This window comes from Labeo rohita, chromosome 25 (assembly GCF_022985175.1).
Source record: "Labeo rohita strain BAU-BD-2019 chromosome 25, IGBB_LRoh.1.0, whole genome shotgun sequence".
NCBI classification, from domain to species: domain Eukaryota; kingdom Metazoa; phylum Chordata; class Actinopteri; order Cypriniformes; family Cyprinidae; genus Labeo; species Labeo rohita.
The window spans coordinates 29543173-29566039 of record NC_066893.1 but is presented as its reverse complement, the minus strand read 5'-3'; the positions used below and the strand labels follow the sequence as shown (position 1 = coordinate 29566039).

The window sequence follows — 22867 nt, the reverse complement described above, 5'->3', positions numbered from 1 at the left end:
AGCGAGCAAGTAACGAATCCAGTTCTGTTTCGTTTCTTCTTGTGATTTTAAATAGCTTGAAAGTGTAAACTGGCAAATTAACATGTGAATTCACATAACGAACGGTGGGGGTTTTATCCGTTTAAGCCCTAATAGACTATATGAAAGATCAGAGCCAATGCTTGAGGGAAATTGCTTTGCTGGTCCAATGGCAGACCCCAGCGAAAGTTTTGTGTTCACCACCAACACCAATCACGTGCACATATTTGTATCTTGACCATACTACTACTTATACTATATTGACTGGGTAAAAATAGAATTGCATTACTAAAAAGACACTAAAATACAATTTCCATTGACTAAAACTAGACTAAATGTCATCAGTTTTTGTCGACTAAAACGACGAAAATAGTCATGGATAATTATGACTAAAATAAGACTAAAATGCTCAGACTTTTAGTCGACTAAAACTTGACTAGACTAAAAAGAGTATGAACGTGACTAAAACTAATAAAAATTAAAATGACAGCTTCACACGAAGACTAGACTAAAACTAAAATTAAAACAGGCTGCCAAAAACAACACTAGTGACTAGTATATTTTATAGTATAATTTGCTGGAAATTATGCTTCTATGATCAAATTATCAAATTATTGATAAGTTACAATGCCACAGCAGAAAGTACTACTATGCTAATTCACACTCTCTCTACCTTGGCTTGCTCCCTTTATCAGGGGTCACAGCGGAGTGATCTGCAAAGCCGATCTGGCACATGTTTTTACTGTTGGCTATTTACTTACATTAGTTTACTATTAATTTTTGCTATTAATCTTTACAGTAAAGATATAACGTTTTTGTTTATTTCTTATTTTTTTTAGAACATCATGATTTCTGCATAAAATTCACTATATATTACTGCATAAAAATTAATCACATATCATAATATTCACAGTAAAACCACACAGGCGTACTTTAGGTCAAAATCCCATGTGTTAATATAGGCTACAGTGTGATGTCATTTTATGCAATTCGTTTAATTAATTTTTTTTTGGCAAGTGATGAGTTTCTTCATCAGTGGATCACAGTCGCCCCCTGCAGGACACATTGCAACATGAACGTTATATACAATAGTGAAAGTAAAACTAAACGCATGCAGCAGCGCATTCTCCATTTTCAATTCGACATTAAATTTGCACATTCAAAATGAGCTGCCTTTTTTTAAAAAGATTTGTTCGGTAACACAAGAGACATATATCTGAATTCGGAGGAAATGAAGAACATGGATGTTTTAGAGCCCGGAATCGAGCCCGGAAACGAACGTGAGTCAAACTTTTTTAGTTGTTCTGTTTCTATGTTATCGTCATGTATGTTTGTGTGATTTATTTAAAAACAACATTAGCTATCATATGTGTCAATGTCATTATCACTGAAAAGGTCTTTAACATTTAGGCTGCATTTACATTTAGTCATTTAGCAGATGTTTTTTATCCAAAGCAACTTACAAATGAGGACAATAGAAGCAATATAAACCAACAAAAGAACAATAATATGTAAGTGTTGTCCGTTTTATTTATTTATTTATTTGTAATAAAATAAAAAGTATATTATTATAGTATCAGAATAGAAAGTGTTAGAGGGTCACTAAATGTTAGCAAATAACATCTGTTGGATTTACCCTTACAAATATTAACTGTTATTTTACCACAGTGATATTTTAACCATTATATTTGTAGTAAAATTATGCTAATTACAGGAAAACACTCTTAATGATGCATCTTCACCTCTTAATGAGGTTGATTATATTAATGTTTACTTAATCTTACATTGCTGTTTTTTTTTTTTTTTTGTTTGTTTGTTTGTTTGTTTGTTTTCATAGAGGAAATCAGATTAGTCTACACGAGCAAAGAACTGGAAGATGGTCATACACTTGGTTCTTATAACATACAAAATGAGTCTACTCTTCATCTAGTTAAACCTCTACGTGGTGGAGGTATGTAACAAGTGAGTTTAAAATGATTTAAAGGAGAAGTCCACTTCCAAAACAAAGATTCACATATAATGTACTTACTTAGATGTTCTTTCTTTCTTCAGTCGTAAAGAAATTATGTTTTTTGAGGAAAACATTTCAGGATTTTGCTCCATATAATGGACTGATATGGTGCCCCGATTTTGAACTTACAAAATGCAGTTTAAATGCAGCTTCAAACAATCACAAATGCAGTTGTAAACAATCCCAGCTGAGGAAGAAGGGTCTTATCTAGCGAAACCGTCGGTTATTTTCATAAAACAATACAATTTAAAATACTTTTTCTTCTCAAATGCTCGTCTTGTCTTTCTCTCCCTGAACTCTGTGTATTCTGGCTCAAGACAGTTAGTTTATGTTGAAAAACTCCAATCGTATTTTCTCCCTCAACTTCAAAAATCATTTCAAAATCATCCTACATCACTGCAGAAGTACAGACACAGTGTTTACAAAGAAGATCAAACACCCTTAACGAAAAAGGTAAAACAGTGATACAGGACGATTTTTGAAGTTGAGGGAGAACATGAGATGGGAGTTTTTCCACATACACTAACTGACATGAACCACAACAAAAACAGTCCAGACAGAGAAAGACAAGACGAGCGTTTGACATTAAAAAGTATATAAATTGTATTTTATTAATGAAAATAACGGATCGTTTCGCTAAATAAGACCCTTCTTCCTCTGCTGGGATCATTTAGAGCCTTTGAAACCACATGTAAACTACATTTTGGAAGTTCAAACACGCAGGCACCACTGAAGTCCATTATATGGAGAAAAATCCTGGAATGTTTTCCTCAAAAGCACAATTTCTTTACGAATGAAGAAAGAAAGACATGAACATCTTGGATGACAAGTAAATTATCTGTACATTTTTGTTCTGGAAGTGAACTTCTACTTTAAACATTTTAGTTGGATGTTCTTTTTTGTTACTACTTACAACTTTTAAAACGTTCAACATTTAAACTAACAGTCCCATAATGTTTGTAAAATGATAATATAGAATAGGGATGTCCAGATCCGATCACGTGATTGGAAATCGGCAATCGACTCAATCGGAATCGGACGTTACCTCCCGATCAGGACTCGAATATATACACTACCGTTCAAAAGTTTGGGGTCAGTAAGACTTGAAATAGTCTTTAAAGAAGTCTCTTATGCTCATCAAGGCTGCATTTATTTGATTAAAAATATAGAAAAAAAACAGTAATATTGCAAAATGTTTTTACAATATAAAATAATGTTTTTTATTTTAACATACTTTAAAATAGAATTTATTCCTGTGATGAAAAGCTGAATTTTTATCAGCTGTTACTCCAGTCTTAAGTGTCACATGATCCTTCAGAAATCATTCTAATATGCGGATTTATTATTAGAATGATCAATGTTGGATAATATCAACAGTTGTGCTGCCAAATATTTTTTGGAACCTGTCATTTTTTTTTTCAGGATTCTTTCATGAATAACAAGTTTAAAAAGTACAGTGTTTATTCAAAATATAAATATTTTATAACAATGTAAATTATTTATTATTAACTTTTAATAAACTTTTAATTATTAACTTAATACATCCTTGGTGAATAAAAGTATTAATTTCTTAAAAAAAAAAAAAAAGAAAAAGAAACAATAAAAATGTACTGACCCCAAACTTTTGAACGGTATTGTATATATATATATATTCTCATTATTTTTTTAACACATCTATAGTTATGCGGTGGCACAGAGTTAGACCTCTTGACTCCACACAGAAACAGCAATGCGTGCAGCATGACATCACTTTGTTGCAGAGACGCTATTGGTTAAATGCCGGCAAAGTAGAACACGGAAGCAGCTTGAAGCGTAAAGCGCGAGTATGTCTGCAGTCTGGAGGTATTATAAAGTTGATGACAACAACATTGCCATAGCAAACTGTGAGATATGTAAACTTGGGATTGCACCCCTAAGAAAAGCGACCCACTTCAGTACTGGAAAGAACTAATCAGTTTCCCTCTATGGCTGCTGTTGCAACCCAGTATCTCAGTGACCCTGCAGCTCTGTGGAAAGTGAGAGACTTTTTAGTGCCGTTGAAAACGTCCTTGATGAGAACAGGAACAGGCTCAAACCTGACAAGGTAGAGATGTTAGTTTTCATTAAGAAAAACATACATTTCCTTCTGTGAAACTTACTACTGTGATGACAGTAAGAGTTAGGAGTGCAGTTTCTAAAAACACATTGCTGGCTTTGCAAACACTGTGGCACTTTTATTTTTTTATTTGTTTACATGCCTGCCGGGTATTTTAAGTTGAGGTGCTATTTGTTTTTATATTAGACTTTTTTTATATTTACTGTTGCACTGAAGTCCAAAAGTGAAGAACTTATGTTATTTATTACTTGATTGTTCAAGCCACCTCACAGAAGTGCTCTGTTTGTTAACAGAGTTGTTGAATGTTAAAATAAGGTGAATTAAATAAAAAATAATGAACATCCTGGATCTGTTTCTTCGCTCTTCTTTATTCTTTCTTTATGCATTATAGAAGTATCGGATCGGGTTTCGGTATCGGTAGATACTCAGAATCAAATGACTCGGACTCGAGGGCAAAAAAACCTGATCGGGACATCCCTAATATGGAACATTCCCTTAACGTTCTTGCCAACCTTCACATAAACAAGAATTTTTTTTTTTTACCTGCATGTTTTGAAAGTACTAAAAACATTAATAAATAATATTACTAATGAGAATGTTAGCAAAACAGTCTATATATTTTTGTTAGCTGGGTTTTTTAGTTTTTACGCCAACTTCTTAAATCAGGCTGTGTTATCATATGTTTTACTGTGGACGTGAATTTAAACAATTTATTGAATGTTGGTCATACACTGGTTTGTTTACGTTTTTACTGAGTTTTGTGTTTTATCATTGTTTAAATGTTGCTGACAGTTTACTATATGTTTATCCAGTGACATTTCCCTTTTTTCCTGAGCCATAACGAGTCTTCCTTCTTCATAATATAAATGTGAGCTTGTGTAAAACATGATAATTATTGATCCTTCACACAATTTATGTTAAAGGTACAGACAGACTATTTTAAGGCAAATATCATTCAGGTTCTGACAGATCTTGTTGTTTCACATCATTTCTCACAGGTCCTCCTCCTAAAGATAAATATGTAGGATTGCCCAGGACTGAATCTATGGAAATATTAGCTCCAATGCAACAGACTGAGCCAGAATCCCAGTGGATCATGTTGGATATCATAGTTCAGTGCTTTTTAGTACAGCATCATATAAATCCCATACATATGTTCATACTGTGAGCTCATCATTCAAATTTACTATTGTAAAATACACTATCACATAATCTTCTCTGATTTCAGCTTTTAAAGTAAAATATTTCATGACACAAGTGAATTTATAATGGAAACCTTGTACAAATATGAAAAATAGGAAACAGTAGGTCACAATAAATGACTCAACCAGACCAAAAACATATGTAAAGAATCAGCAGTTAACAGAATAACAACCCTTCAGTGCAGCGTCCATAGAGAACACAGATTCACACTGTCTCTGCAAAAGATCTCAATGAAGGCTGATACTTCCATTACTAGCATTTCTCATGTTAATGCCTCTGAGACGAATCACTTCTTGCTTCTGTAATTGTAAGTCGCTTTAGATAAAAGCGTCTGCTAATAAAAGTAAATGTACATTTAGTAGAGAATATATTCCAGCAGCTCAGACACTCTATTGTATAAGAAACTTTGCAACTACATGTCAACTCAGAATATTAGTAGACTGGTTAAGATGGGGTTGGTAAAATAAGTTACTTATAATCAGTAGAATGTCCATCAAAGTGAAGGTGTCAGCAGATATGAAGAAGACAGTCTACTGATACTCTAATGACTGCGAGTTGACATGGAGTGACTGAAAAGAAAAGTTGTTTCAGAGGTGAAGCCAGTTAATAGTTTATTATGAAAGATTATGAAGACAAACATTGTGCTTTTATATAATAACATATCAAAAAGAGCATTCCCTGTTATAAATACCCTTGTGTCACAAAATATTTTACTTAAATGGCTGAAATCAGAACATACGACATGATAATGAATTTTACAGTACAGCATAATATGAACAGTGTTTAGGGCTCCATTAATAGGGCTTTATAGTTCCAATAATGCAGCATCCATTTAATAAAAATGGTAATTTACACGACCGTTCAAAAGTTTGGGGTCAGTACATTTTTATTGTTTCTTTTTTTTTTTTTTTTTTAAAGAAATTTATACTTTTATTCACCAAGGATGTATTAAGTTAATAATTAAACGTTTATTAAAAGTTAATAATAAATAATTTACATTGTTATAAAATATTTATATTTTTAATAAACACTGTACTTTTTAAACTTGTTATTCATGAAAGAATCCTGAAAAAAAATCACAGGTTCCAAAAAATATTTGTCAGCACAACTGTTGATATTATCCAACATTGATCATTCTAATAATAAATCCGCATATTAGAATGATTTCTGAAGGATCATGTGACACTTAAGACTGGAGTAACAGCTGATAAAAATTCAGCTTTTCATCACAGGAATAAATTCTATTTTAAAGTATGTTAAAATAAAAAACATTATTTTATATTGTAAAAACATTTTGCAATATTACTGTTTTTTTCTATATTTTTAATCAAATAAATGCAGCCTTGATGAGCATAAGAGACTTCTTTAAAGACTATTTCAAGTCTTACTGACCCCAAACTTTTGAACGGTAGTGTACACTCAATATGTTATTATTGCATACAGTTTTATAATGTACTACAATAATGAGGTGCAGATGTCTGCCACTATTAGCAATAAACATAAACAGCTCTAACTATTAGCCCATTTAAACTTTTTTGCAAAGATTCTGCTGTTTTTACATAGTGTGAATAGACATCTATCGTTATTTGCGCCAAAGACTTTATATAGGAAGACTGTGCACTCTTATTTTTTATGAATGGGAGAAAGTGTAACTCCCAATATGGCGAATAAGCCCCGCCTTCTACATGAAAGAACCAATCCTTGATTAGTAAAGTCATTGTGCGTCATTACAGCTGCCGTTAGAAACTGCGCATGTGCGTTGATTGGTCTCGCATCAAAAACAACACTACTGGAGCATAAGGAACACAATTTATGAGGCAGTTGTGGTCAGATTTCATTGGTGATTTCAAATATGAAATTCAGTCGTAAGCTTGGCGAACAGTTTTGGAGTATTTGATGTTTCCTCATTCACCGAGAGACGTTTCAAAGATGGCCGCCAAGGGAAATGACTTGTCTTGTTTGCACTTAGCATATCACTAAAACATACCTCTATCTTCACATGGTGTAAAGAGCATCTATCACTATTTGCATTTTATTGTATTATTTTATGGCAGTTTTTATAGCTGTTACACAAATTACGGATGAACAATGTTTTTACGGCAACTTCTCAAAATCAGACTTCTTATATGTTTTACTCTGTATACAGTTTATGGAATATTGGTCAAAATATTGGTTTGTTTACATTTTTACCTGAGTTTTATACTTTATAATTATAGTATATATTTACTACATATCGTGTGAGAACATGTGTGCTCTGCTGTATATTCATACAGTGAGATGTTTAAATGTTCAAAGTTTTGCTTGTTCTAAAAATGTCAGTGTTTTATATATAAATTGACAGAAATTTGTCCAGGTCTTTCTTGTCATTAAACTGTATAAACATGATGTATACTTTGAGCTTATATCTTGTGTGTTGTGTTTTCAGGAGTATGACTAGACTCCTTATATTATTAATCAATAAATTGTATTATGAATCAACAAATTAATCAGCAGTGTTGCTAACTGGAACATTTCTGTGTTTTTCATGATGTTCTTTTTATCAATTATTATTATTATTATTATTTATCATCACATAGTTCATTTAAAGACCATAAACTTTATTAGTAATGTCCAGTGTTGTGGGTAATGCATTACATGTAATATTATTACTTTTTCCAAGTAACTAGTAAAGTAACCATTACTTTTTAATTGACAAGAAAATATCTGAGTTACTTTTTTCAAATAAGTAATGGCAGTTACTTTTCTACCAATTTATTGATTAATGCTGAGAGAAATATGGAGTAAGATGTTACTTAATTTAGTTCTAGACTAAATGTGAACATGCATTAATTCATCTCACTCACAAAAAACAGATTCAGTATTCCTCAAAATGAATAAATTCTGAAATTCAACTCAGAATATGATGCAAACCTGCAATTATTAAATATGTTAAATAAAACAAATATCTTTTATCCATTTAATCCCATTTTATAAAACACTGTCTTTGCTGCCGACCTTCGATGATCCAATTCAACCACACTAATGAGCAAAAATTACTCAAGATAATCTAACCTTTGTTTTCCTTTTTCTTATTGCTGACTTGATATTTTTTCTACTGTACAGACGTGAATTTACTTTTCTCAAAGCCTGAGGCTTTTGGTGTGAAAAGGCTTTTACATTTGCCAAAAATATATATTTTTTATATTAAAAACAAAGAAGCAAACCCTGCCCAGATTTAAACAGTAACACAAAAGTAAAGTAACGCATTACTTTCCATAAAAAAGTAACTAAGTACTGTAATTAGTTACTTTTTTTAGGGAGTAACTCAATACTGTAATGCATTACTTTTAAAAGTAACTTTCCCAAACACTGGTATTGTCATTTATTTATTTAGATGCTTTCATCCAAAGCAACTTTTGGTTTTCTCTTGTACACTTTGTATTTTTTTTTCCTGTGTCTCTGTAACTTAATATGGAAATATTGTACACAACTTATATATTGTACATGAGTCTTTTGCAATCACTTATATGCACTTTTATCAACTTATGTCATTTGGATTTTTTTCCTTTTGCTTGTCCTTTGATGGTTATATATTGTTTTAAAGTTGTTTCTATTTACTGTAACATCAATAACCCAAAATAATCCCAGATATACTCTGAAATGTACATTCCTAAATATATTTTGTAGTGCTAAGATTGCATAAATAGTATCCATAATATTATTTTTAAAATAATATTTTACAACCAAATTCGGTTGTAAAAGGCGGCGCCACGTGGTCACGTGGCTGGCGGCTCCAGGAAGTTTTCGAAACACCTAATTAATATTCATGAGCTCGCCTCAGCCATAGTAGGTTAGTGATCGAGGAGCGTGATTGATCTCCATGGCTGTTCTTTTAGCTGTAAAATGCGGCGGTATCTTCGAGTCTTGTTCGTCTGCACGCTGTTAATCTTCTGCTCGCTGCTCTACGTCTTTAATCAGCTGGTGTCGTCTCTGGAGAGCGCGAATCATCAGGAGCGAGCGCAGCGGACACGCGCAGCGGATCCAGGCCTGAGTGAACGCGCGCAATATGACAGGTATATAAACAAAACCACACAAAACAAGAACATACACAAACATCTGCGCAAACATCTTCACGACGACACAAAACTGAACTTATAAACACTGGACTCGTGCTGTGACAGCTTTAACCGAGCTTTAACGACTGGACAGGTGTGATAAATAACCGAAATCTTCACCAAAGCTGCCTTTTTGAGTGATTTGATGCGGCGGATACACATATAAGGCTGTTGTGTTAATATAACAGTTGTTTGGGATGTATTTCTGCTCATTCAACCCTACTAATTTGGTAATATTGACGCTGCTAATATCTGATTAATATTCATAAGTTTTGTTCGTTGTAGTAGCCGTTAATTGGCCCGCTGACTAGCGCCCGCCTACCGGTCTGCCTTTCAGCCAATCAGCGAAGCCTACTGGGCGAACGTCATGTTACGTAATTAATATTAATGAATCAGGTCATCTTGAGTTCAATTTGGCAGATGACAGGTTTGCATTTTATTGTTTGTATTTTATTATTATTATCCGTTGTTATTTACTAAGAGATTTGACGTTGGTACAGTTTATTTGTACTATAATTTAGAAAAAAACTAATATATATATATATATATATATATATATATAATATTATTATTAATATTATTATTCTGTTACAGATTGTCTCACTGTGTGATCAAAACCTTGTTAATTTTAATTAAATTTTAATAGTTTACTGATTTATTATAATTTAATTTAAATAATAAAATAGTATTATTTATTTAATTATAAATATTCTTAATATCCTAAATATTATTAAATATTAATTTTATTTATTTATTTATTTTTATTTATTTATTTATTTATTGTCAATGAAAAAAAGCACATGGACATCAGGTTACAGATCAATTGTTTCCGTATGTGATTCAAACCTAATTTATTTTAATCTAATTTTAATTATTTACTGATTTATTATAATTTAATTATTTTAAATCTTTATTTCATTTCTAAAATATTGATTTATTTGTTTTTACATTTTGAATGAAAAGCCACATTCTTCTTGCACAGTCCCGGGCGTCACGTCACAGATGTTTCAGGGTGTCTCTGATTCAAACCCCGTTTATCCTAAGCTAAAGATGGTTTGTGTGTTGATGTAGAGCCTGTTTGTCTCCCGTCAGGTGTAATTCAGGCTCTGTCACTCGCTGGAAACCGTATTGGAGAATCAGCGATGCCGTTTGCCCAAACAACTGCGTTACGGACTCGGCTCTTAGGTACGCCGCTGACCTGACCTTCGGCTCTAGATCTAGATTCGTCTGTGTGTGCGGTTTAATGTTTAGCTGTTGAGCTTCACTGCTTCTAGGTGATATGGCACTTGTGTTGACAGTGTCTGCGTCTCGCTGTTCTAGTTTGCAGAACCAGCTGCGTGTAAACCTGTTATTATTCACTCATGGTCATGCTGTGTCTCGTGTCTCGTGCAGGTCTGCATCCCGCGTGTCCGGTGGCCCTGAGCCGGAGCGTTTGGAGCCGGTGGGGCTGGCGGTGGTGGCCTGCGGCTCCAGACTGGAAGAAACGCTCACCATGCTAAAATCTGCCGTCCTCTTCAGCCGCAGACATTTGCACTTTCACATTTTCGCAGAAGACGACCTCCATGCCGGATTCAGACAGACGGTGAGCCCATAAATATTGAATATTCACTATATATTCATAGTGGTTTTATGGCAAAATTAAAATTTAGCAACACTGTAAATATTTAGATGATGCTGTTATTAATAATAGTGAAAGTATTTTAATCATAGTGCCGTTTTCTCATATCTAAAGCACTACAAAACAGAATATTAAAGTAAAATACGGTAATAACAAACATAATACAACACAGTAAATCAGACAATAAATAACTCAACACTTTTTTGGAAATAACACAGATGCATTCATATTTTTTTTGGTGATTTGAGCTTAAGTGACAAACTATTTTAGAGTAAACTGGTGTGTTTAAAACCTCAAAAGTGTTCACAGAGTGGCTTATAAAATGTATTAAATGTTTTAGTAACAATATAAGCAGGTAAATATTGCTATTTTACTGATGCATGTAATGGAAAGATCAATTGATTATTTTAATTTGACTTTCACATTATTTTACTTCTTGTGCTAAAAAATGTCAGAGCAAAAACAGGGAATTTTCTTAGAAAGTTATGAACAAAAAATGTTCTTTCAGTAACATTAATAGAATGTTTGTTATTAATGTTTACAAAATAACACAAAACAGTGTGTATACATCGTTCATGGAACAGATTTTAAAAAATTGTTTTAGGTTTTAAATGTAACTACTTGTTTCAGAACGTTCAGAGAACATTCAAAAGTAACTTTCCCGTAATGTTTGCAAATTGATAAAATGAAACATTCACATAACGCATAAATAACAGGGTTCGTACAGATACTGTGTTTAAGATCAGGACTCGGAGCGCGAATCATTTGACTTACATCAATTCGTGAAATGATTCATGAACCCGTTTCGATGTACATCTAATGATTCTCAATACATGATCCAATTAGAGCGCTTCAAAGAATGAATCAAAATGAATCATTTTGCGATGCAGTGGTTTAACCATTACTAAAGATATTGAAATTAAAAATGAATTGGTCTTTTAATTTGATCTGGTTTTTGCTAGTGAATCATTTGAAATGAATGATCGAAGTCACGAGTTTGAATCAGTCGGAGCGATTCCATCGTAAATGACTCAACTGATTCAGTTCATCTGTTCATCTTTTCGTATCTTTATCCACATTTACACGACACTCACTACTGACTTAGCTCCATTGTTTCCTGACATTAACTGAAATAAGCGAAAAGGGTGTGATGTTTTCTGAACTGTATGAATTTTGCGTGAAAAGATTAAACACTTATTTCATGGATACATTGTCTTTCAATAATTTGAGCACCTTTTAAATTGCCATTTTCAAGGGTTTTCCAGACCTTACATTTCAAAAAGTCAAATTTAAGTAGTTTAACCACCTTGTATGAACCTGGAAAAATATTTTAATAGCATTAAACAACTGGAGAAATTCAGAACATTTTCATCATTTAAAGCAAAACTTTTTAACACTAGCACTACCAGGCAAAAGTTTTAAAAGGTTTTGTTTTTTTTTATTTATTTTTTTTTTTTTAAAGCAGTCTCTTCTGTTCACCAAGCCTGCATTTATTTGATCCGAAGTACAAGAAAAACAGTAAAATTGTTAAATATATTTACTATTTAAAATAACTGATTTCTATTTGAATATATTTTAAAATTTAATTTATTTCTGTGATTTCAAAAGCTGAATTTTCAGCATCATTACTCCAGTGTCACATGATCCTTCAGAAATCACTCTAATATGCTGATTTGATGATCTTATTATTATTATTATTATGTTAAAAACAGCTGCGTATAATTTTTTCAGATTTCTTTGATGAATAGAAAGTTCAGAAGAACAGCATTTATCTGAAATAGAAATCTTTGCATCCTTGATAAATTAAAGTATTTTCTTCTATATTTCTTTACCAAAAAGAATTATTTCTCAGAATCAAAAATGTACTCAACTGTTTTAAATGTTGATAATAATAATGCTAAAAGTTTCTCAAGCAGCAAATCAGCATATTAGAATGATTTCTGAAGGATCATGTGACACTGAAGACTGGAGTAATGATGCTGAAAATTCAGCTGCGCATCACAGAAATAAATTACATGTTACAATCTATTCAAACAGAAAGCAGTTATTTTAAATAGTAAAAATATTTTACAATATTACTGCTTTTGCTGTATTTTTGATCAAATAAATGCAGGCCTGGTGAGCAGAAAAGACTTACTGTTCAAAAACTTTTGACTGGTAGTGTATTTTTTTTTTAGTTGCGTAAATCAAGACATATAGTGAATATCATCAATCAGTTGAATAGTTGATGTTCATGAAATCCCGTCTGTCTCGTGCAGCTGGAGTCATGGCCGCAGAGGTTTCGCTCCAAGTTCGACTACAGCATTTATCCCATCACCTTCCCCAGCGAAAACGCCAGAGAGTGGAAGAAACTCTTCAAACCCTGCGCTTCACAAAGACTCTTCCTTCCTGTGAGTATCTAAACCCAATACTTCTGCTATACTTGAAGCTTTCAGTTCATCTTGTGCGTGTATATACATTTTCAATTGAAAATGTCACTTTACAGAAGTAAAATTGCGTTTCATGTCGACTGCTGACGGACGCTTTGAAGTTTTTGTCAGAGCAGAACTGTGGAAACGTTGGTTTTGGGTTCACAGGATGCGTCTGAAGGGTCTTTGAAGTGTAATAAGTGTCTGATCTGACTCTCACGCTGGTTTCTCAGCTGATTTTAAAGCAGGTGGACTCTGTGCTGTACGTGGACACGGATATCCTGTTCCTGCGGCCGGCGGAGGACGTCTGGAGCTTCCTGTCCCGGTTTAACGGCAGTCACGTGGCCGCGATGGCGCCGGAGCACGAGGAGCCGCGGATCGGCTGGTACAATCGATTCGCGCGACACCCGTACTACGGCAAAACCGGCGTCAACTCAGGAGTCATGCTGATGAACATGACGCGCATCAGACACAAACACTTCAAGGTACAAAACACCTGTGATTCATTCATTTAATTCAAGTACGTTTAATTGTACTTTCGATCAAATTAATGTCTTTAAAAACATAAAAAATCTTACCGTTCAAAAACTGGCTGTGTGTGTGTATATCTCAAATAAAAAATTAGATTAAAAAATTAGTAAACAATTAAAATAAATGGGAAAAAATATTAAATGAATAATAAAAATTTACAGATTTAAATAATAAGACAATAAATATAAATAAACCATTAAAAATAAAAAAATTGTTAAAATAAGTAGGTAAACAATAACAATCTGATCAAAATGTGGAAAAATATATATAGATTTATTTAAAACAATAAACAAATAAATAAATACAAATGACGAAAATACAACAAAATGACTCAAATTTTAAGGAAAAATTAAACAATTTAAAATATTAATAAAATCTGTAATATAAAATAATCCAAAATATATTAAGATAATACTATTTAATATATAGATGAACAATATATTAAAATAAATAAATAATAAAAATAGGATTAAAAATGGGTAAACAATTAAACTCTAATTCAAGTAAATGGGGAAAAATATTAAGTAAATAATAAACAATTACAGATTTAAATAATATGACAATAGATATAAATAAATAAACCATTAAAAATGAAAAATGATTAAAATAAATAGGTAAACAATAACAATTTGATTAAAATTGGGGGGGAAAATATAGATGTATTTAAAACAATGAATAAATAAAAAATGGCAAAAACAACAAAATGACAAAAAAAGCTAAAATTAAACATAATTTAAAATATTAATAAAATCTGTAATAATATATTTTTAATATGCTAATGAGTTAACAGAAATATTATTACTTAGATTTAATACTTCTTTTTTTTTTTACAAATTAAAAAAAAGGAAATTTGTTATATGCAAATATGCACATTTTATCTTAAAATCAATTTTATTTTATTATCTTTTTTATTTTATTATTATCAATTTTATTATTATTTTATTTAACAATTAGTGACAGACTGATACTTTGTTCCATTCAATTATTTGCTGGATATTTAGTTATCTACAGTATTATTATGGGATCTAATAAAATCTTTAAAAATATGAAGAACACAAATGGTGACCAGATTCTAATACATCTTAAAACACACATTCTAGCATATAAATATTAAAACCTTAGTTCTTGATGTTACAATACACTTGTTTTTTATTATTTGTGTCATCTCACCAGCAGAGGTCAGTGTTGTTTTACTGTTGCTCATTTTCCCATATTTCCACATTACCGAAGCAGTTTCATCATTCATTTATAAGACACATATACACGAGACCGAGTGAGAATAATTATGTAAAAACATGCACACAGATCACACACACCTGAGACCGACTGATGGACACGAGTGTGTGTGTGTGTGTGTGTGTGTGTGTGTGTGTGTGTGTGAACAGAACGACATGACGGCAGTGGATCTGAAGTGGGCCGATCTCCTGATGCCTCTGTTACACAAATACAAGCTCAACATCACGTGGGGAGACCAGGACCTGCTCAACATCATATTCCACCATAACCCAGGTAAACCAGCTCACCTGCAGCCGCACAGATCTTCATCCTCATCATCATCATCATGTGTGCATAAATACACTGTTGTGCGGTGTTTGTCTGTGGTCACAGAGAGTCTGCTGGTGTTGGAGTGTCAGTGGAATTATCGTCCCGATCACTGTATTTACGGCAGCAACTGCATCAGCGCAGAACAACACGGCGTTTACGTTCTCCACGGCAACCGCGGCGTTTACCATGACGACAAGCAGCCCGCCTTCAGAGCCGTTTATGACGCCATTCAGCAGGTGAGACACAGAAAACATTCTGTTCACTTGAAATAAAATAGTTTAACTGAAATAAAATACTAATAAAACAGGCAACATTTAATTTGTTCAGTTTATGTCTGTACGATGTACTAAAATAACTAAAGCTGATATAAAATTTATAAAAACTGTATAGAATTATTATTTTTTTTTAAATCTAATAAAATGACAAGAACATACAATAAAATTACTGAACTTGAACTAAAATGAAATATTAAAGCTGTTATATTTGAGGTAGTTTCCAAGACAGTATTTTTCGTTTTCAATCAGTTTAACTTGATAATATTGTAATATAGAAATACATTTTTAATAGTTATGTAAATAAATAAATAAAAAAATAGAAAAATATTTAAAAATGAGTAGAGCACAACAAATTAATTATAAAAACTTGAACTAAAATGTGTATATATATATATATATATATATATATATATATATATATATATATATATATATATATATATTTATATATATATATATATAAATGTAAAATGCAATTTAATTCAGCTAGTTTCCAAGGCAGAATTTCTCACTTTAAGTCAGTTTAGCTTGATGTAACTGAAACTAATTTTGGAATAAATTATTGATAAGGCTATGTGAAAAAAATAAAAATAAATAAAAGAATAAATAAATAAATAAATAAAAAGAATACAACAAATTTATTATTAAAACATTAACTGGAAAAAAAAAAAAAAAAAAAAAAAATATATATATATATATATATATATATATATATATATACATTACCGTTCAAAAGTTTGGGGTCAGTAAGACTTGTAATAGTCTTTAAAGAAGTCTCTTATGCTCATCAAGGCTGCATTTATTTGATTAAAAATATAGAAAAAAACTGTAATATTGCAAAATGTTTTTACAATATAAAATAATGTTTTTTTATTTTAACATACTTTAAAATAGAATTTATTCCTGTGATGAAAAGCTGAATTTTTATCAGCTGTTACTCCAGTCTTAAGTGTCACATGATCCTTCAGAAATCATTCTAATATGCGGATTTATTATTAGAATGATCAATGTTGGATAATATCAACAGTTGTGCTGCCAAATATTTTTTGGAACCTGTGATTTTTTTTTTTTTTTTCAGGATTCTTTCATGAATAACAAGTTTAAAAAGTACAGTGTTTATTCAAAATATAAATATTTTATAACAATGTAAATTATTTATTATTAACTTTTAATAAACTTTTAATTATTAACTTAATACATCCTTGGTGAATAAAAGTATTAATTTCTTTAAAAAAAAAAAAGAAAAAAAGAAACAATAAAAATGTACTGACCCCAAACTTTTGAACGGTAGTGTATATATATATTCAGTTAATGTTTTAATAATAAATTAAAATATAATTTAAATAAATGGGGAAAAAATATTAAATGCATAATAAAAAAAAGACAGATTTAAATAATAGGACAATAAATATAAATAAATAAACCATTAAAAATAAAAAATGATTAAAATAGGAAAAAAAACTATATAGACTTATTTGAAACAATAAATAAATAAAAATGGCAAAAACAACAAAATGATGAAAATGTAAATAAAAAACAAAAATTTTTAAATAATACTATTAAATATATAGATAAACAATAAAAAAATTAAAATAAATAAGTAAATAATAACAATAGGATTTGTCAGCAGTTGAACAATTAAAATTTGATTTAAATAAATGCAAAAAATTATTAAATGAATAATAAAAAAATACAGATTTAAATAATAGGACAATCGATGTAAAAAACCAAATATATAATAAAATGGTAAACAATAACAATTTAATGACAAATTGGAAAAAAATGTATATAGACTTATTTAAAACAATAAACAAATAAATAAATAGAAATGACGAAAACAACAAAATGACAATTTTAAGCTAAATTTAAATGGAATTTAAAATATTAATAAAATCTATGATAATATAAAATAACACTCATATGATCAATGGCAGTATGTTTATAGTGTCTGAATATTTTGTTATCAGTTGTCAGTCGTTCATTCACTCATTCATTCACGTAATTTATAAAGCACTTTACAGCTGCACCTGCAGAACAAAGTGCTGAACAAACAAGAATTGTAGGTCATGTGTGAGTTATTTTTGTGTTATTTTTAGTTGGTGTGTGTGTTGTGTCGGTGCGGTCGCTGTCCCGCCGCGAGTGTTTAATATGGTCACGGTGTGATTTCATTAGGTGCGTTTGCGTAACCCGTAAAATCTAATTAGACGCTGTTACTCAGTGCGCGGCTCTGTGTGTGTGTGTGTGTGTGTGGATGGACACCTGCTCAGGTGCTGCGGCGGCCAAACGCTGTAATGATCTGAGATGTGTTTGTCGGGTCTGTGCTGGCGCTGCTCTCCGTCTTGTTTCAGGCTGCCAGTGATTTCTCCTGATCCAGCTGGCAGCTCTGGACTGTTAGAGTCTTTTTCCCACAGTTCACACTCGCCCCGTGCCGTCGCTGAGGTTCAGCTGTGAACGTAACGAGAACGTTGTGTTGGGAAAATAGTAAATAGATGATTGTATTGTCCTTGCTATAGCAGAGAATATACAACACAGTGTTATTTGACTGGACCAGTGTGTTTTAAACTGTGTAAAATGTAAAAAGAAATAAATTATATAAAAAATGTAAATAAATAAAAAATAGAAAAAGAATTATAAAATGATTAGGTACATAATAAGAATATTGAAAGAATATTATTAAATATGTAGATAAACAATAATAAAAAAAAAAATTAAACTAACAAATTAAACTGAATAATAATTTGATTAATATAAATTAGATTTAAATAAATGCCAAATATTCCAAATGCCAAAATGTATATATTAAATGAATAATAAAAAATTAGGTTAAAGAGAAATAAACTATATAAAAATTAATATTTAAAAAATATTTAAAAATAATAAAAAATACTGGAATAATTAGATTGAAATAAATGAGTAAATAATAATATAAAAAGTTAAAAATAAAATGAATAGGTAAATAGTAAGACTGTAATAATAAATAATGAAAATTCTTAAATGAGTAAATAAGAACTAATAAAAATATTAAATAAACAGATTAAAATAATACAAAAGATTAAATAAATAAATATAATATAATATAAAAACTAATAAAAAATGTATTTAAGTAAATAAATAAGTAAAAACCCCAAGTAAATAAATAAATAATACATCTGACACTACAGATTAGAAAAAAATAAAATAAACTTGAACTGATTTATGATTCACTCAGTGTTAGAAATAGACTCAACTGTTTCACAAGTCATCATTGCTTGAGATTTTGTTATAACATATCTGTATATTATGTATTTTTATTCTGCAGTTGTATAGGCTGTGTGTGTGTGTGTGTGTGTGTGTGTGTGTTTATGGTCAGTAGTTCTCTCATATCACAGGAAGTGTGGTGCACCATTAGCTAAATGAGCGCTGCCATTAGCGCCGTCCCATGATTCAGTTGGATGCGTCTCATCGTTTCTGCGCCGACTGAGTTCACATCCAGATCAACAACCCGAAAACACACAGGACGAGCTCCACCTCCATCAGTCTCACACACACACACACACACACACACACTTCAAACGTCACCTTCCTTTCACTTCATAAGTGTCTCATTTCACACTTTCGCTTTGTTTTTGTCTCATGAACATTGTGTTGTGACTGAAATTCTGTTTCATATACAGAAAATGAAAATAGGTTTTTAAGGATGCTTTTTTGCTTCGTGAAAATATGTTTATGACTTAATTCTCATCTGTAAAACATCCTGAAATTTGTATTAATTTTAGAGAAAAAACTGTAAAATATAAAAATAAACAAAATTATTAAAATAAATTCAAATACATAAAAATACTAATTTTAGAGAAAAAACTGTAAAATATAAAAATCAAAAAATTATTAAAATAAATTCAAATACATAAAAATATACATTTTTAGTACAATAAATTCTGAAATAATTGGATTGAAATAAGTAAATAATAAATAATAAGCAATATAGTAAAATAACAAATTATATATATATATATATATATATATATATATATATATACACTGTGTGCAGAATTATTAGGCATGTTGATATTCTGGTCATATTTTTTTTCCAAACACATTTTACCAATTCCAAACCACATCAGTCTTAATAACTACTGTCAATTTTGTATTTAATCATTTATATGTGATATATAATTGTCCGTGAAGGCTGGAAGTGAAAAACTCCTTATATTCAGGTGTGCAGAATTATTAGGCATGTTTTCCTTTACAGATAAAATGAGCCAAAAAAGATATTTAACCCAGACTGAAAAGTCCAAATTATTAAATGCCCATGAGAAGAATGCAATACTAATGCATTACAAGAATTTGCAAAGTTAAGTCTTGACCATTGGACAGAGAAATGCTTGTTGAGTCTGCATGGTCAGAAGAAACAGGTGGAGAAGAAAAGATGCATGTTAACTGCAAAAGAATTAGGAATTAAGCTGAAGAATTAGGTGTGACACCATCAGGAACCGTTTAGTCTCCAGCGCCACCATTTTCCAGAACTGCAACCTACCTGGAGTCTTCAGAAGTGCAATGTGTCAGGTTCTCAGAGACTTTGCTTGGTAAAAAATCCTAAAAAATGCTCCTGACTTACAAGAATAACAAGCTGACGTGTTGTGAAATACATGAAGACATTTTTTCTTTTTTTTTTATAGGCTTTATAGACAGATGAGTTGAGAGTGACTCTTGAAGGACAAGCATCACATTCTCTTGTACCTCTGATTCAAGAATTTATCTTCCAAAATCTGGCAGTAATTTTTGGGAGTTCATTTTAGTCCATCTCTGCAAGTCAGACTTTTCAGGATAGGAGACTAAACATGAACTCCCAAAACTTACTGCCAGATTTTGGAAGATAAATTCTTGAATCAGAGGTACAAGAGGATGTGATGCTTGTCCTTCAAGAGTCACTCTCAACTCATCTGTCTATAAAGCATATAAAAACAACTGTCTTCATGTATTTCACAACACATCAGCTTGTTATTCTTGTAAGTCAGGAGCATTTTTTAGGATTTTTTACCATCAAAGTCTCTGAGAACCTGACACATTGCACTTCTGAAGACTCCAGGTAGGTTGCAGTTCTGGAAAATGGTGGCGCTGGAGACTAAACGGTTCCTGATGGTGTCACACCTAATTCTTCACCTTAATTCCTAATTCTTTTGCAGTTAACATGCGTCTTTTCTTCTCCACCTGTTTTTTCTGACCATGCAGACTCAACAAGCATTTCTCTGTCCAATGGTCAAGACTTAACTTTGCAAATTCTTGTAATGCATTAGTATTGCATTCTTCTCATGGCCATTTAATAATTTGGACTTTTCAGTCTGGGTTAAATCTCTTTTTTGGCTCATTTTATCTGTAAAAGAAAACATGCCTAATAATTATGCACACCTAAATATAAGGAGTTTTTCACTTCCAGCCTTCACGGACAATTATATATCACATATAAATGATTAAATACAAAATTGACAGTAGTTATTAAGACTGATGTGGTTTGGAATTGGTAAAATGTGTTTGGAAAAAAAATATGACCAGAATATCAACATGCCTAATAATTCTGCACACAGTGTATATGAACAATAAACTATTAAAATGAGAAAATAATTGATAAAATTAGATTAAAATAAATAGGTAAAACAATAAACAAATAAAAATTATTAAATTAATAATAAAAAACTAGGTTAAAAATAAAAATTAAAACTAAAATTGTGTTCAAATACCAGGTTTGTTATTAAATAAAATGAAAAATAAAACCATAAAAAACATAACCTAAAATATTAGCATATAATACTGTGTTAAATAACATTATAATATTTTAAAACATAATATTTTTTTTTTTTTTGGAAAGAAATTATAGAAATTAACACTTTTATTTAGCAAGAATGCTTTAAATTGTTCAAAAGTGATGATAAAGACATTTGTAATGTTACAAAAGATTTCTGTTTCAGATAAATGCTGTTCTTCTGAACTTTCTGTTTATCAAAGAAACCTGAAAAAATGCTTCATAATAATAATAATAATAAACATTTTCTTGCGCAGCAAATCAGCCTATTAGAATGATTTGTGAAGGATCATGTGACACTGAAGACTGGAGTACTGATGCTGAAAATTCAATTGCATTTCAAGTCACATTTATTTATTTAGTGCTTTATACAATACAGATTATTTTAAAGCAGCTTTACAGTAATAAACAGGAAAATGACAGTGTTAATGTTGCAAAGTTCATTTTTTTTTTTTTTTTTATTCGATCGGAGTTAGTCTGTTCATATGCAGCACATCTGACGCTCTTCTGTCTGCTTTTCAGTTTCCGTTCGATGAAGATCCGGTCCGTGGTTTGCTGCTGCCGCTGGAGGAGAAGCTGAAGAGCACCGATCACACGTACTGCGGCCGATCACGACACGCCTTCACCAAACGACTGCGGCAGACCGTCAGAGACCTTCAGGAAGATCACCACAGCTCCAGACGAACCGAGGTTTGAGTTAACGCTCGCCATTGTGACTAGAGTCACTTTGAACCTCAGATACGATCAGCGGCTGACAATCAGTGTCGACAAACCTCACGTCTGACGGACTCATCAGGGAGCTCGTTTGAGTGAACGAACATGTCGTACAGTGAGTGTCCTTCATCAGGTACGTTTACTACAGAAACGTTTACAGTAGTTCAGATTTGATCACAGTTACTGACCTTGAAAGGAAGAGTTCATCCAGTGTGTTCATCCTCAGGCCATCAGAGATTGTCCCACCAATGGATGTGAATGGGTGCCGTCAGAATGAGAGTCCAAACAGCTGATAAACACATCACAATAATCCACAAGTAATCCACACCACTCCAGTCCATCAGTTCACATCTTGAGAAGACAAAAGCTGGAACAAATCAATCATTAAGATGTTTTTAATCCATAATCACACTTATTCCAGTTAAAAAGTCCATCAAAATCCAGCCACTATATTAGTTTAGAGCTGTTTTGGACTGTAAACGGTGCTTGGTCTGTGCACATTTCAATTAATGTCATAAAACTAGCGAGCTAAACCAGTAGTAGTCGCTGTAAAAAACAATTTGTTGAGTCAGCTTAAAA

At 31.5% G+C, this 22867-nt stretch overlaps 2 protein-coding genes across 8 annotated transcripts in view; both read left to right on the top strand.

Moving 5' to 3' along the window:
• The first annotated feature begins 1121 nt into the window (after positions 1-1121).
• LOC127156722 (uncharacterized) lies at positions 1122-7336 on the top strand. Its single transcript, XM_051099754.1, has 3 exons — positions 1122-1298; positions 1856-1969; positions 5123-7336. The coding sequence occupies exons 1-3, from the start codon at positions 1250-1252 to the stop codon at positions 5290-5292; spliced, it is 333 nt and encodes a 110-aa protein (XP_050955711.1). The 5' UTR covers positions 1122-1249; the 3' UTR covers positions 5293-7336.
• A 1806-nt stretch (positions 7337-9142) lies between these two features.
• gxylt1a (glucoside xylosyltransferase 1a) overlaps positions 9143-22867 on the top strand; it is a 205095-nt gene continuing 191370 nt past the window's right edge. For 4 of the 7 annotated variants that reach the window (XM_051099748.1, XM_051099747.1, XM_051099744.1 and 1 more), the window contains exons 1-8: positions 9143-9379; positions 10514-10606; positions 10814-11003; positions 13298-13429; positions 13681-13932; positions 15364-15487; positions 15587-15759; positions 22097-22605. In XM_051099748.1, coding sequence (XP_050955705.1) covers positions 9210-9379; positions 10514-10606; positions 10814-11003; positions 13298-13429; positions 13681-13932; positions 15364-15487; positions 15587-15759; positions 22097-22270 — 1308 coding nt within the window. In that variant the 5' untranslated portion in view covers positions 9143-9209 and the 3' untranslated portion in view covers positions 22271-22605. The remainder of the gene's footprint in view (positions 9380-10513; positions 10607-10813; positions 11004-13297; positions 13430-13680; positions 13933-15363; positions 15488-15586; positions 15760-22096; positions 22606-22867) is intronic. The other 3 variants (XM_051099746.1, XM_051099749.1, XM_051099750.1) reach the window with 3 other exon arrangements.

What these genes read in the sequence shown, in the direction of transcription:
- LOC127156722 (XM_051099754.1), top strand. Translation starts at nt 1,250, where the DNA reads ATGAAGAACATGGATGTTTTAGAGCCCGGAATCGAGCCCGGAAACGAA. An exon ending in AATCGAGCCCGGAAACGAAC is followed by an intron (nt 1,299 to 1,855) that starts GTGAGTCAAACT and finishes TTGTTTTCATAG; the next exon opens with AGGAAATCAGATTAGTCTAC. An exon ending in TAAACCTCTACGTGGTGGAG is followed by an intron (nt 1,970 to 5,122) that starts GTATGTAACAAG and finishes CATTTCTCACAG; the next exon opens with GTCCTCCTCCTAAAGATAAA.